Raw genomic sequence first — 16,934 nt, forward strand, 5'->3', positions numbered from 1 at the left:
CCTTTTCCACACACACACACACACACACACACACACACACACACACACACACACACACACACACACATTTATTATGTTTATATAACTCTATTCATTTAACTTAATGACTCAAACACAATTGCAATGATGATCAAATTTTGATTCAGTTTACAGGTGCTATGCATGAATAGAATTTTGTTTTTTCAGAATCAGTAATCAGTTCAATCTGGTTGTGTTTTGGAAATTTGGTTTGTTGAAAGCTTGTGTTAGAATGGCATCAACTTCTGTTGAATTCAGGCAGGATTATGCAGTGGTTAGCAACATCACCTCACAACATGAAGCTCAGACCAGCTGAGGGTTTTCGGTGCTCTTTCTGTTTAATTAGTAATCACCACTTACTGACCTATGATCCCCAAGAACTAAATGACTTACTCAATTTGGGCTGTAAATTCATCTCTCTCTCTGAGGTTTCTACGTTCTTTTTCCCCTGTTAACATGTTTTTTTTCCTCATTCAGGGTAAGAGTATGTTGCATCTTGTTAAAGCCCTATGAGACAAATTGTGATTTGTGAATATGAGCTGTACAAATGCAATTTAATTTATTGATAAATACACATCCCAATTTCTAAATATATGATATACCAGTTAAAATGTTCTCCATGTTTCTGCACAGCTGCCTGCAACACCATCAAACCCCTCCTGGATGAGCTTCAAAAAAGGCTTTTATTTTGAAATACCACACCAGGATCCCCTCTAGGTCCTCTATCTAACTTTCCCCACAGTGCGCCCACACCCACCCTGCACTGGCTGCTGTTAGAGGCGGTGCAGCCTCTGCAGTGTCTGCGGGACATTGTCTCCACAGTGCGGCTGCTTCCCAGAACACCTCTGCGGCCTCAGCGGTCCGAGCGCAGCCGACCTCCCTGCACCACTCCCCCGCGTCAACACTCCATTCATCCCGCTGCCCGGCACTGAGGCGTGTGCGCTCTGCGGCTGCTGGCATCACCATCCATGTCCTGTCAATGAGGATAGAGGCTTATTTACTGAGCATCATCTGAGCCGAGCAGACGTGTGACTGGCACCATGAGCAGCACTGGTAAGAACATGTCTCTCATACAGCTCCCCTCTCTTACACTTGTTTTTAATCCCATCAACAGCATGAGGAGCAATTCCTATATTATGGTAAAATGAAGGCTTCCAGCTGTGATCTGTCATTGCTTTGTCCTCTTTACCTGCAGTACCATCACTATGTGTGGTAAACTAAATTTATATATATAGTTACCCTGTATAATATACTTACCCTTTTTCTCCCAGAGATCATCAGCACCAGTGCGCCCACCATAATGAATCTTTCAAATTTGTCCCACTTAAATTAATGTCATGTGCACAGGCTAATTAGACAGGTTGTATAAACGCCCACAGTGGGTTTGGTGGATCTTTGCATCATGTTGCCCTGTCACTCACTCCTGAAGGCTGTTGTCCACTGCAGGCAGGCCTGACTCCTGCTGGGTCTGCTGTCACAGCCTGCTCCGTCTCTGAGGAAAGACTCAACCAATGCAACAAGAGGCTGGTCCTCATTTGAATCCTGTGTGTACTGTCGAGTCCCACAGCAACACTGCTCTGTTTGTTTTACAAATGGAAATGAATTCATGCACTGTGCCAGAAGTAACACATCATAACTTCTGCAGCTGCTTCATATCAAAGACTGTCGGGGCGTAGGGTGTGGTTGTGATTCAAATGTCTAAGGAGAAAATCTAAATTCTACATAAAGGTGGTTTGAATATTTGTCTTACTGCTTGGCAATAACTAGAATCTTTGCTCATTCTTATCTATGAATGAAAAGACTTGCTTATATAACATATGCTGACCCAAAAATTAAAATTCACTCATTATCTACTCACCACTATGCAGATGGAGGGTGGGTGAAGTGTTTGAGTCCACAAAACACTTCTGGAGTTTCAGAGGTAAACAGCGATGAGGCCGAATCCAATTCTATTGAGGTCACTGGTGACCACTTCTTAAAACATATATAAATAAGCAAATGCCTCTGCTGATCTCCTCCAGAGCCGTGTTCACGTTCGGAGCACACACACAAGCTCTGCAAGAGGCACGAGATCAGCGAGAACTCGCGAGAGCCGCAGAGGTCTTCACGAGTCCAATTTTAATGTCGTAGGTAATGGATGATGAGTGAATTTAAATTTTTGGGTGAACTATCCCTTTTAGGAACTTCACATTGGAAATAAGTGAAAACAGGTTGCTTTCCAGAAATGTCCCCAAGTCAGACATTCTCATTTTGCACATGATGATATTAAAAAGATTGTCCCTTCATAACTAAGCTCAGGTAGTTCCGGCCCTGAGCTGGAATCAACATGCTCTATCTATCGAACATGCTTTTCCTATTGTGCTTGGCATGCTCAATGAACTCATTTGCCATTCATAACAGCGTTACCACAAAAGTGAAAAAAAAAACCTTCATGTCAACCTTCCTCAATATTAGGTTACATAAATCTATTTCAGTGTATTTAACCATTTAAAAGTAAGGTATATTTTTTATTGGGTCCTGTTTTGCATCTAAAAATAAGGTTTTTTGCTTAGTTGAAAGCTAACAGTCTTACCCTCTTGCCCTTATGGCTACTATTCAGAACAGGCCACATTATTTTGTAGTTATAAAGTGAAAAGCTGTTCACACCAGCCTGCTGGTTCCAAGATGGCAGTTTAGGGATAGCTGAAATATGTCTGCCGAAAAGACTGACAACAAAGGGTCTCAACAAAATGGTGGAAAATAGCAGCAATTTTTTTTTTATAAACCACTGTTGACAGTTACAAAGTATAATCAGAAAGCTCATGTAAGATGAATAAAAGGAGCAGTATAGTGTATTTTTTCCAGTTTCACTTGAACCAACATTTTTTTTCTTGGCATTTTTAGCATTTTCTGTGACTGCAAGTCTAAGAAGGGATAATGGAGTGAAGTCCACCAAGTTGAAACAATGACATTTTCCCTCTACTATGTCAATCTAGCATTAACATTGGCTCTACATGAAATCAATTCTCCCGGACGTTCTTATCTTACAGAAAGCAGGGCTGACCTTCCATTTTAATAAGAAGGCCTGTTGATGGTCTGCAGAGGTACTGGTGCTGCTAATGAGTTTGTCTCGAGAGGGGAAATATTCATTAGCACACGGCTGTGAGACAAATAGGCAAACAAGAGACACCATTTTTCTGTAACTTTGTCTCCCGTCTTTGTGATGCCATTGTAGAAGTTTGACTTTTGACCCCGTGTGTTGGCTCGATGTGTGCGAGTGGACATGAGCAGAAAATGAATGTCAGATCTCTACCTGTTTGTGATGGCAGCTGGTCACCACATGTACGGTGAGGTTGTTCCTGATAAGCAATATCCGCTCTATGGGTGTGTCTGCGTGTGAGAGTGAGTGAGATCCAGGTGGATTTAAATATATCTGTCTCGCTAACATTGAATTATAAAGACGTGCAGGCATCCGCCTCTATAGAGGGAGTGTCTGATATACAGTACAGGAACTTTGTTGTTTCACCATATATGTTTTTCTTTGCTTCAATGCACAGTGGTGGTTTAGCAGTGGCTTTGGTGATTGATCAGATCACTGCGTTAGATTTGGGAATTTGTGTTAGGGAATTGTTTCCTTTTACTGCGTTCAGTTTAGAGGAGGACATGAGAACTTCCCATCCTTTGCGTTCCGATCTCATCCCAGCCTTGACCATGATCCCGTCCTCCCTCTAACCAGTTCTGTTCCAAATATAAGCTGGATTTAATCAAAGATACAATGACAGTAGCCTTCCATCCAGTGGAATTGCCCCATCTGAACCTGAACAGGATAGTACTGTGTCAATATGGGTAAAAACATCAATCAGTCACAAACTGCAAACAGTGTATGAGAGTGATCGTGGAGTTTGTACTCTGGAAGTGTAATATTGGTTTCTCCATTGTCAAACACAATGTGTCTCTATTACAGTATTTCTAAAGGCCAACAATTCAAATGAGCAGGTCGCAGTTGAATAAAGTTGAGTTTCGAATCAAGAGTCAGTTGAGTCATTTTAAGTAAAGGGCTGATGGAGGGGGGACTTGTCTTCTAGTTCCTCAACTACTTCCAGAACCATGTGGCATTCCGTGGGATTCCTGATCGAATGAAAGGCCTGTAGGTAGTTTAGATTATCCACCCATCCATTACGTATACCTTCGAAGCTCACGGAGCTCAGCTGACATTTTGCGAGAGGCAGGTCGTACCCTGGACAGATGTTTTGAAAAATGTCATCATATAATTCTTGGGGCTGCGATCTTCCTGAAACATTCGATCCTGACAACAAAATAATTTGGCCTCCTACCAATTTCCTGTGTGACACCAAATGATTCTTGGATTCTTTGAGATTATGTTCTCTTTGAGAGAAAACAGATCTGTATTTACAGATTTGTCTCTCTACTTGCTTGGTGCCACCTTTGTTTGTCAGTGTATACCTGGTCAAACCACAGAAGTGGTGCACTCGAGTTAAAGTAAATCTCTCAGAACGGGCTTGGCACGATGAACACGCCCTGAGGGAAAGCGGGGCTGTATAATCTATCTGGAGGCCAGTCTGCATTCTTTCAAATCCAGGAAAAAATATAGTGCACTTTATCTCTAGTAGATCACATCTGCACAGCAGCAGTGTGTTAAAAGTTACATTATGATGGATTACTAACAGGCTTTAAGTTTAGTTCCTCGCTGTCCTTCACTGAGACTGGCAGCACTGAGCCCCTTCACCACAAGAAACAATTATCAGTGACTAATAAGGATGGATGACCAGAGGATAGCCTGTTAATTCCAGCTCAGATAACATCCGCAGGTCACACAAGGAGATGCCTGATCAATGCTGCTTCTCAAGCTTTTTTTCCCCCTGGTGTCAGCAGTGGTCTGAGGAGAAAAGAGCATTGTTGCTCCCTCGGGATCAATAAAGTATCTATCCATCTATCTATCTATCTATCTATCTATCTGTCTGTCTATCCGTCCGTCCGTCCATCCATCCATCCCTCCCTCCCTCCCTCCCTCCCTCCATCAATCTTAAACTTAAATGTCCAGTGTGTAGGATTTATGGGATCTATTGGCAGAAATGCAATATATAATTTAAAATGATATTTTCTGTGTATAATCATTAGATGAATCGATGTGTTTTCGTTTCTTTAGAATGATCCCTTCATATTAACATCAGAAGAGGGCCGTCTTTCATGGAGTTTGCCATGTGGCACCACCATGTGCCCATGGGCAAACCAGACGCTGGCTCTAGAGAAGGCCTTTAGCATTTTTACCTGTAGGTTTTCCTACACACTTGGAAAGGTGGGGGTATTTAACTGGCTGCAATCTGCAACCTCACCACTAGATGCTACTAAATCCTACAAACTGGTCCTTTAACTCTCACTGTTTATCATTCCAGAATCTTCAATGTAGATAATACCTTGCATAAGAGCGATTTGTGATGCAGTAAATCCTGGTTAAGTACTAGCTAGTGAGAAATTGCAGCCACACAAATGTACTTGCTATATGATTATCTTTTGGCATTTATGACAGGGTTACACTATTGCTGGTTCCCTCAGGCTCTGTGTCGTTAAATACTGTCACAAGTCATGAGGTGCAGCAGGAGGCAAGCGCCAAAAGCCACGTGCACTCAGTGTGTGTGTACAGGAGACAATCGACGAAGAATAGAAAGAAAAGACTGGTACATCTGCAGTGTTTGTGTGTGGCAGTTTTTGCACAATACAGTGCAATCAGCAAATGAAAGAAAAGATGAGCACAAAATCTGTGAAACTGACGTGAAACGGAAACCGACCAGTGTTTAACTCAGACACTTGCTCTATAATCTATAATCACACATGGACACAAGGGTTTGATTAATTGATCAAATAACTTCAGTCTTGTATCATGATTATGAATTTTTAATAGTTGTTAGTAGCACGATCCCCTAAATTGATTTTCTACAGTTTTTAAATTCTTAATAATAAACATGAGAGGTGGTTGAAGGCTACAGACATTTTTTTGTATTTAGACAAATCTTTAAGCTCAGTTTCAAAATGAATCTTAGTTGTGTGTGTGAATGCTGCAGTGCTAAATGTAGCATGTTAGCATGAGTTTCAGTTGAGTGAAAAATTTGTGCTCATGCTGACGATCAATGAGGCAGACAAACATCGTCATATGTCATCAGTAAAATAAAGTTTCTGCACTGTAGACCGTTAATAAAGATGGATGAAATGACTGCTCCCCTAAAAGTGAAGCCAAAACATTTTTATAAGCCTCTTCTGGCTGCAGGACAGCTCATAAACCTCCATGTTGGTTGTGGGAACATTGACTAAATTAGTCCAAGTCCAAATTGATTAAAGGTTTCTGTCATTTTAGGTAGTTCGTATCACACTGATCTGATGTATGTTTATGTGCCTGTTTCCTTGGTTAGTTTGGTTTTAATTGATGCTATAAAACTGCTTATTTAAATTAGTTTTTCCATTTATTATCATTTTTTAATGCTGTGTTTCACAGTCTCTCGAGCTCAGGTAGTCACACTTCTGTTGCTGCTGCTGCTGCAGTGTTGGCCCAGTGCTGCTGAATGGACTCACAGTGGACACAACTGGTGGGTAGATCCAGACTGGAGTCAGGCCGATACCACGCTACTTCTTCCTGGGATAAATACTGGCTGACCTCTCTGGTACTAAGCCCTCCCTGCGTGCAAACACACACACACACAGCAGTAATTAAGACTGAAATGTGGAGTGGGCTTGTGACATTTCCCTGCAGCCTGCTGTTTTACATGGGCCTTTGATGAAGGCAGGAATGGCATGTTGTTTATTCTGCGTGACTCCATGGATTGAATAGTTCATCACAGTATATTATACTGCAAGTATTGAGTATTTTTATTCTTTTGAGAATGGAAAGTCAGCACAAACAGAAGCGACTCCATCTATGGACGTACCAAAGGTTTTTCTTAAAGGTCCAGTGTGTAAGATTCAGGTGAAAGAGAACTATTGGTAGAAATTTCACGTAGAATTATCCTCATGATGTTTTCACTAGTTCATTTCATCTAAATTTTATGAATTGTAGTTTTCTTTACCCCAGAAAAGGTAATTTATATTTATATACTTTATATTTACATCGGGGGGGCCCTCTCTACAGAGGCCGCCATGTTTTTTACATTAATCCAGACTGGACAAACTAAACACCTTTTGGGTTTTTATGACAACTGAAGCTACCACAGGTTATTTTTCATGTTTGGAAGGAGAGGGTGAGGTGAGGGCTGTTCAGCTGACACAAGCAATTTCAACACTAGATATCACAAAATTCTACACACTGTACCTTTAAAGTTACACAGTATGCTTATTCACTGTTTGCCCCAGAATCAGATTCTTATGTGTTTATAGTACAAAGATATAAGTGTTCTCAGTTTATTTATTAAAAGTGAATGACAGCATTAAAATGCAACAGAAATTTGAAATTTTACTCAAAAGGATATGAGAAACCTTCAGGCAGCTCTGTCGCAAATCCTGAGAACATTTCACACCCACCTGCTCATACTTTATTCATTCCAGGAATATGCAGCATGCATGGATCCTATTTAATTGAGTCATTTGTGTTGAACATGCTGCGTGCGTGACATTTAGCTGTGACAGCAGTCGTCGAGGTCAGCCGTGCATTTTACTGCGAGCTGTATGGAGCGCTGCAAAGAGTTATGTTACAGGCTGTGTTCAAGCAGCCGTAGCAAGTTGATCAAAGCTGCGGCCGAGCTGAGAATATTAGGAAACTTCTATAGAGGATGAAATGTGGACAAGGGGTTACAACTGGTACACACAAATGCAGTGTCATAGTGGTGCGTGAGTGCTGGAGCTCAGTTATACAGCTCAAGTTATTTTATTGTAGTTATCTGGGTGTGTGCTTGTGATTTGATTTGTCACGGTTTTGTCTCTGGATCCATGTCCTGAAGGAAAACTCTTCTTTATGACCACATGCTGGGTTTGTTGTCTGCTGCATTACGGCCACTAGGTGGATGTTTAATGTTCTGGTGGAGTCATTTGACCTTCAGCTGAACCAAACTGCAGATTGTGGTCAGTGTATATGGAGAATCTAAATTGCCCTTAGAAATGAATTTATGCTTTGATGGTTCTTTGTCTCTGTATGTTTGCTTCGTGATGGACTTGTTCAAGGTGAACCTCTCATCTCACACATTATCAACTTAGATTGACTCCAGGCCCCTATAACCCTCAAAGGATAAGTAGTAGCTAATGGATGGATTGCTGAAAGCCTTAAAGTCTTCTTCCCAATGATCATGACAACGGTTAATGGTTAGTATATAGACACAACTGGTCGATTGAGAGCTGCATCTGGGCTCAACACCCTCTTCATCAGTCCAGTCCTGTCCATTAAACACCTGCATGACTCCAGATGTCAAACTAATCCACAATAAGCTTGTGCTCCATCTTCACTTCAACCAGGAAGATGATTCGGAAAAACTTGACCTCCAGCTTATTGAACTGCTTCCAGTTTTCAAACTTGAAAAACCTTGTGGCTTGTCTGGACATGTCAAAAATTGTGAGTGATTTGAGTCGACCTTATCAGGAGTGGACTCCACTAAGATATTGAAAATAATGACTTGACTTGAATGGATCTCTGTGTTATCTGGTTAGTGGTTAAACCAGATCAGCCAGCTTGGAAAGCCATAACGAATGAATTCTGCTTTGACTGCCCAGGTTAGCTTTGAATACTCACTGTTCTCATACCAGTTGCTCAACCTGAACAACCATATAGGTCCTAGCGTCACATGAAATATTCTCCTACAGTGGCAGGTGCACTTGACCTTCATTGTCATGTACCAGTGGTGTACCGGACCTATGTCATCAATCAAAACATGCAGTATTGCATATGTAAGAATCTGCCTTTGGTTAGGTTTTGGTAAAGATCAGGATATGGTTTAAAATAAGTTCTTCCTTGAGGTTAGAGGACCTTTTTTGTTCCGATAATAAACTAAGTTGTAGAATGGTCAGTGTGTGTCTGTTGTTGAAGTCCTAACAATAACGCAACAGCAATTTGAATGTGTTATATTCATGGTAGGGTCTGTCTGAAGGAAACAGGACATGTTGTCCTTTGTGTTGTTGCAATGCATCATGGGAATGTGTGCAGCCTACCTTGAGAGCTAACTCTGCACTTTAAACCTGGCTCAAATTACTGCTATGTGTTGAGAGGGAGAGAGACACAAAGATCAATGAGCGTCAGTGAATTATTCATCGGTTCACTTTCTCCTGAGTGTGTGTGTGTTTTGTGTGGATGTGTGTGTCTGTTCTTGTGCTGTGATTAATTTGTGGAGACTGGATGTGGATTTCCTTTCCTTTCCTTTTCCTTTTCCTTTCCTTTTCCTTTCCTTTTCCTTTACTGACTTCACCTTTCCTCTCCTTTCCTTTTGCTTTACTTAGCTTACCTTACCTTACCTTACCTTTCATTTCCTTACCTTGCCGTACCTTTCCTTTCCTTGCCTTGATTTCCTTCCCTTTCCTTTTCCTTTTCCTTTCCCTCCCATGCCTTGATTTCCTTTCCTTCGCTTTCTTAGCTTTGATTTCCTTTCTTTTCCTTTCATTTTTCTCCTTTCCTTTCATTTTTCTCCTTTCCTTTCATTTCGTTTCCTTTTTTTAATCTCCTTTCCTTTCTTTTCCTTTCCTTTTTCTTTATCTTCCATCTTTCTTCATTCCTTTCCATCAGCAGCTTCCCAGTAAAATAACCAATTAGCCAGACTAATGCTTCCAAATGACGCTGTGTGCTGTGATTTTATGAGGAGTTTCAAAGTAGGAACCTAAATGTGGGTCAGAGTCGCGTGCTTTTTGTGGTGTTAATTCTCTGCTTAAGAGAAGAAGAAAAATGCTGTGAAGACAGATTTACTTCATGTTGTGCTTCCCTGGGGATCACTAATCCTGAACATCAGCTTAAGTGTACGGCACTGTTTCTTACTCCTCTCACAGTGTGTGTGTGTGGGGTTCTATACTCATGACGTTCAAACGCAGATGGAAAAATGCTAGTTTACAGTAAAGATTTGGACTTTTCAGTTTTTCAATCTGAAAAATACTTGACTATTGTGCCTGCAGCTCAGCAGATTGAAATATGATTACTGCACATCTGGAAAAACTCTTCGTTTCTAGTGCGATAATGACACCTATATCAGCTGCAGGGCTTTATTCTTTAATGTTGCTATTTTCTAAGCATATTTGAGGATTCATTTTATCAAAGTATACAGGAAAGAGTTCAAGAAGGGAAAAGAGAGGATGGAGAATCATCTTAGGTCACACAGCAGTTACTGTAGAGACCCCTCCTGTTCTCGTACTCCTCGCATACGTCCTTGAACTCGTTGCCACTGGTTACAGCCTCATCTGTCCTCCTCCTCCCTTCAGTAAAAACCTAGTCCTGTGGATGTTTGGGTGGTTTCTTTTTAGTATTTCTGTTGGTATGTCAGATATATATAATCTTGAGGGTGTTCCCCCATGTTTACATGCATAAAAACTTCTCAGCAAACACTCTGCCTCCACAAAACACCAGCTCCTCACCACTGCGCAGTTTATTTTTTGTGGTATCAGCTGTGCTCTGTATTTCATGTCAGGGAGGCGGTGGATTTTCAGAACTAACAAAAACGTGCAGTTGCACCCACTTTCTGCCTCCTGTTCGTATGAGCACGCACATCCATCTGCACACCCACATGTAGACTAGTGAGCCTCCCTGGCTGCAGTGAAATGGAGTAGCAAGTATCCATAGCTCAGTTTCATGACCTCCATTTCAGTCTCTGCTCATCCATTCGGTTAACAGATCTCGACCACAGACCTACAAATTACATTACTGTGTTTGTGCAAAGAAATGTGACCCGACAGCGCTGGGTTATGTCATTGACCATTTCCACCACAGGAAATTATGCTGCGGATGTTTTTGCAATGTGAGGGCATGTTTGATAGCCTGATGAACAACTGCTTTTTTTTTTTTTGCAGTTTTGTGCAGCAGTTCTAAGGAACATGTCTGGAGTTATACTTTTATATTCATTTGGAACTCAAGCAGCATTCAGGCTCTGTGATCAACATTAAAGCCTGGACATGTGAAGTAACAGAACTTTAAGGAGAAATGAAATGTAAATATATCCCAGACCTGTCCTGTAGTATATTGGTATGAACCAGACATTCTTCTCACTTTGATGGAGACCTAGTTATTCAAGTATAGAATCGGTTAAATGTATCAACATCAATGTAGAAATCATGACCACTTCATATCAAACTGTGTCCCATCCTCTAACCAACTTGGCCAGGGGTCATTTTCTTATTTTCCTCTCCATTTACTGGCAAACCAATGTATCCCTGCTTTGCATCACACTGTGGATATGACCCCTATGACCTTTTTTGCCTTCACTCCTGCAGTGAAAGGAAATAAGTAATTTTCCAAAGATTGCATATTGCTCCTTTCCTCAGTAATATCCGCCCCACCTACAGCCTATAATGTGCTGCTTCAAACTCCGCTTTATGATCTGCATTTGGACTTGGGATTGGGGTTGATGGTGCATTGCAGAGGCTCACACACACATGTACGCACACACACACAGCGACAAAGACTGCGAGAGAGTGAGAAAGAGTGAGATAGAGAGGGAGAGAGACCCACATCCCATTCTGTGAGCCCTCTGTGTGCTTTTGGGGCTCATGCCTCATTCGCTGATCCTTTATCCCAGCTCCCAATATTCCAGTGTTCCCAGTAGAGATATGGTCATCTGGACCTTTGAAGTCAAGCTTTTTAATGATGGTCTGGTTCACTTTAGTGCTGCAGCATAAATCCTGTATTAACCTGCCATATAATGTTCCACTGGTTTCCTATTGGAGTTAGAACAGAGCGAGGTGTAATTGATGAAGTCTACAAAGCTTGTGCCTGCGTGAGAGGATTGTCAATGACTGTAGGGAAATGCTGGGAGTGGTGAGAGATATGAATAAGATCATATTGGTGTCGTTTTTACAGTATAAAAAACTTGTTGTCTCCACATTCCCATAATGCAGCAGTTACTTTGCTGAGAACTGTGTCAGCATAAAAAATTTATGGAACTAGACTTATCCATTTTTCAGTATACCCTTTTCATTTACACTGATAACCCATTCAAAAGTCCAAAACAGATGCAAATTCTTTGAGTTTACTCAAATCAAGGCAATTTTTGGGGGTTTTACCATGAGGTCTTGTAGATTTAGGTGCTACATATTAGATTGAATGGGTGGCTTTATCTTAGAAGTTATGAAATCAGGCCATTTGTTGATTTGAATCCCTGCACTGAAACATGGATGAAAAGCAAAGATGATAGATCCAGATAAAAATCACCCAAAGCATCCAGCTGATCAGACTCTCTGTGTGTCTCTTTCTCTCCTTCCTTGTCTCTGTCTTGGAAGTTAATAAAGCAAGTTCGGGACAGACTGTGATGTTTTCATGCTGAATTGACGCCTGTGCAGATATCTGTCTCGGTGCGGATCAACATCTGTTTCAGTGCCACATGAGAAAGGTTCCTTATGGGAACGTTGCGGGAAGTTGTTGAGAAGCTAAACCCGGGAATCGTCATAGATCACAGTCAGAGGGGAAAAGCAGCTGAGTCATAGTTTTTCAGTCGGAATGTTTCACTAGAAGAGTGAATTTTTTTTATAATTCCCCCTAAAAAACTGGATTCTTATGACAAGAGTTCAAAGTGGCATTTTATCATCACATTTGGCATTTTGAGCCTCATAAATGTCATCATGTGGCTGTAAATCGTTTTGTGGTTTCATTATCTTGGCTCGGCTGGAAGTGGCGGCACTCTGTTTTGGTCCCGCGTTTGGATTTGTTGTAGACGCCCCTTGGCAGCTCTGGTGCTGGATGATTTGCAATGCAGATCCTGTGCCTTTTTCTTTCACTCACACCCACACACACATACACACACACACAAACGAGAGATGTCCATGCGGCTGAGTCACACGGCAAAGTCTGCCATGCACGCTGCTTCCCTCTGAAGCTTCCTACTGTTTACTGAGCACTTCCTTTCGTTTATGTTTCACTGATGATCCGTCACAGCTTCAGATGACAGGGCAAGAAAGGAAAGAAGAGGGGAGGATGTGTGAGAAAGGAGGGGATGGAGCCAGAGATGAAATGAGGCCATGCGCAGTGCTCAGTCCCACTGGCATGTCTCCGCTAGCTGACAGTCAGCTAAGCTCTTATACACTTCTCTGGTACATCCTGTCTGTTATTTTTGGTCTTTTTTAATAACCTCCTCAATGGGCTCCTGCTGGGTCTGGCTTGGCGGAGTTGATACTCTTTCACCTGCAGTGTCACAGGTTTGAATGCAGCTCATGCTGAGCCTCTCCTCTTTCTGCCAGTGTTCAAGTGACATCCTTTGTTTCTAGGCCAGTCCTGAAATATTCCATGTCGGGATGGTGACACAGAATGTAGATGCAGCCATATCTCACTGGATAAATGAAACCACTGATCTGCTGCTGGCAATGAGGAGTCAGATGTCAACTTTACAATGGCGCAAGAGGAAAATTTATGGTGTCACTGAGGTCGTAAGGATACATCCTCTGGGAACCATGAATGTCTCTTTAAAAAATGTGCCATAACATTAAGTAGATTTTGACATAATCAATGAAACCACATTTTTATGTAGTGCTAGAAAGGATGAACAGGGCCCCAAACTGTTTCAATGGAAGTGAAGAAATATGACATTAGCATGGTTATCTAAAGGAGATCAAGTAGATTAGACAGTATGTGATTTGGTTGCCTGCTTATGGCGATAGAGACAAAAAAAATACAGAGCAAATCATACAATATGGCAGATGTTGAGATGTTTCAACTGAAAAATGAGAACTGCTGGTGGAGCTAGAAAAAAAACGGGATGATTGTGAATCAGAAGGCTCCATCCTCTAGGGACCAAGAATCTCTGCACAAAATAGTCAATCCAGTAGTTGCTTTCAGAGATGCATTGAACTCTGGAGAACCTGCAGACATTTTCCACTGGGGCTGTATGTGTGAATGCAACGTATTAGTGTGAGCCTTTGTTTTTCTCTGGAGTTTCTGTGCCCAACCCTTGAGTAAAGAGTCCGGGGGAGCAGATGTGAGAACATAACAGGAAATCCTCCACAGGATTCACAGCGGGTTAATGACAGACACAAACATGAAACAAACAAAAAGCAAACAAATATTTTAGGATTAAAAAGTGGAGCCATAATGAGAGCCGATGGCGGTGTTGATGTGCTGTAAACAAAAACATGTGATCTCCGCAGCTTATGTAATAAGTTTCGTCTATACCCTGCTCACCTGAACGCTCCAGAGATTTGTGTGTTCTGTGCACGTGCCTGAAAGTCCAAGTCCCAGTTCTCCGAACATCCCCACAATCATGTCTGAAAACAGCTTCACTCTGAACCACGTAGTGACCAACTGACATCACCGCCCCCAGATCCTTGCTGCTAGCATGACAAGTGACTAGGCTGATGCACTACAGGAGAGTTAACTTACTTCTTATGGCAGAATATTCCCTCTCAGGGGATCTGGTTCAGTCATGTTCTGAATGCTTGGCGCTGCGCCTAATGAGCATGCCTAGTTACTTCAACATGGAAGTATCCATTGTGTTACTGGGGCCCAGATGGTGGAGACTGTCCAACACTTAGGGTACCTAAGGTGACCCTACACCAGCTGAATGAAGAAGGACCTCATTGTATGTCTACACTGTGTAGACCGGGTTTTCAGTCACATCATGCAACCATTTATTTTACGCTTTGGTCCTAGATCAAGTCAAGTCACGCTACATTGATGCTAGCGTAATGGCTCATTTTAAAATGATTTACAGAAAACATAAAACCTGACAAAAACTGGAACAGCACATTTTGTCCAGCCCCTTCTTCTGTGCATAAAGCTGGCTTGATTACAGTAACAGTGATGACTCCCTATGGCTAAGTGTTGCTGCTCCCTGGATATTGATTAGATATCAGCTTCGATCAATGGAGATCGTAAAAGCCAGTCTCCAAATACCAACAAACACACAGCGGCTCAATATGAAGTCACCTTGAACATAAATCAGATATCTGAGCAAGCCGCAGTAGAAATGCAAACGGCTGTACCTTAGAAATGTGTGTAATGACTATAGCACAACTATGTTCATTTTGCTGCGGCGGCCCGGGTACCCTGTACTTTACTGTATTACCCTGCCGCATGTCCTCGCCCCCCTGCTGACTTCTGCTCACTTTACACGTTAACAGCAAACATCAACGCTACTATGGAGGTTTACATTGTGTTTGTTTGGTTCGCTGTTGAGTTTATGAGACACGTATTTAAACACGTTGTTTTGTGCACATGCTGTTCATCTGCCACACACATTAATGGTTCATTAATCACAATTGAGGTGAGAGTTTGAAGTAATCGTGATATTGACGTAGCCCATTGAAATGTCACAGAAAAGTTCATATGCTTGGCTATAGATTTTTTTTCCATCATCTACATTATTTTTCAACAGTTGAGTTTTGACCAGGACTCTTTTATGCCCTGTCCACATTTATGCAAATATTTATCGAAACAAACTTTCTCTCTGCCTTTGGACCTTTCGTCCACACACAAACTGTGTTATAAGTATGAAACGACAACAATGGCGGCAAAATACCTGTTTCTCTACCTTTGTTTTGCACTGCTAAGAGTTATTTTCTGCGATTTTTTTTTTCAAAGGGTGGGGGAAACTTTGTAAAGTACTTTAGACAGGGCATTAATTACGTCATCTCATTGGTTCCTTTTCTTCTGAATTTGTTTAATAGTACCCGACAGGAGACTGGCTCTACCAGTTGTTTTACTCAACCCACCAACTCCCATATTTGCAGTTGTAGTACTGCATTTATTTATTTTGTAAGCATTTATTTATTTATTTTGCTGTGTTTCTCAAATTTCAGTCAACTTTGCAATACAATTGAATAGAAACCTAGCTGATGACAGTAGTTCTGATTCGAGACATCTAGACAGACTGTCTATGTAGCCATTTTTATTGACTTCTTGACCTGCTCAGGAAAGAATCTAATCTTTATAATCCTTGATGTTCTTAGTTGATGTCCTTGAGGTGAACTTCTTACTTAATGCGAGAAGCTTTAAACCATGAGAGTGAATCAGATAAAATAATCTTTATCGCCACATTTGCTGTGGATATATTCCTCAACAAAATAGTTTATTTGTCCTCTGGTCCACATCTTCACTAGCTGTATTTGAGACGGTATGCAGATTGTTGTGACATACCATCATAGAGCAACTAATGACCCTGACCTTTGTCAGTTAGCAGAAGAGTGTAAATGAAAGTTTATATCATTGGTGGAAAGTTATTCTTGTCCCTGAATGTGAGGTGTCGTGACACATCATTATACACATTCCACAATACCTATTATTATCCCATCACTTTTCAGAAATGACCCTCAGAATTTGAGCTGTAAGTGTGCAGTCACACACACACTGTCAGCCCCATTAAATAGTAACCCTGTCTGCTAGAGGTGATTGTAGAAGACACATCAGAAGAGCATATTCATGTCTACATGCATTATCCAATGTGTTCTATGCTATTTTCACATTTTAATACTATTCTGGCAATTATGCAGGCCAAGGGGCTAAAAGCAAACATGCTAGTAAATAATTGCCTTCTTACATTTTTAGGCGACATGAAGCGATATTAATTTTGAGTCATGTTTGTGTCTGTGTAATGAATGTAACCATAATATTTGCTTTAAGTTGTTTAAGTTGTGTTTTAGTCATTTGTATTGCACAAGCTAGGTGCAAGCTTTTTCTTTCTGCTGTTAGGTACTCGGCATGCAGCCAGGTGTTAAGCTGAGATTGTTTGTTGCTTGAAACATTGATAAGAGCAGAAAATCGTCTTACAATGAGCTAAATGGGGGTAAAAGTCAGAAAGCTTTAGCATCTCCCTTCAAATGATAGTCTT

The 16,934-nt window shown here is 41.3% G+C and overlaps 1 protein-coding gene across 2 annotated transcripts in view; it reads left to right on the top strand.

The window, feature by feature from the left end:
• The first annotated feature begins 724 nt into the window (after positions 1–724).
• Positions 725–16,934, top strand: part of ablim2 (actin binding LIM protein family, member 2) — a 76,473-nt gene continuing 60,263 nt past the window's right edge. The window contains exon 1 of one of the 2 annotated variants that reach the window (XM_069518318.1): positions 725–1,071. In XM_069518318.1, coding sequence (XP_069374419.1) covers positions 1,059–1,071 — 13 coding nt within the window. In that variant the 5' untranslated portion in view covers positions 725–1,058. The remainder of the gene's footprint in view (positions 1,072–16,934) is intronic. The other variant, XM_069518323.1, reaches the window with a different exon arrangement.

This window comes from Paralichthys olivaceus, chromosome 22 (assembly GCF_024713975.1).
Source record: "Paralichthys olivaceus isolate ysfri-2021 chromosome 22, ASM2471397v2, whole genome shotgun sequence".
NCBI classification, from domain to species: domain Eukaryota; kingdom Metazoa; phylum Chordata; class Actinopteri; order Pleuronectiformes; family Paralichthyidae; genus Paralichthys; species Paralichthys olivaceus.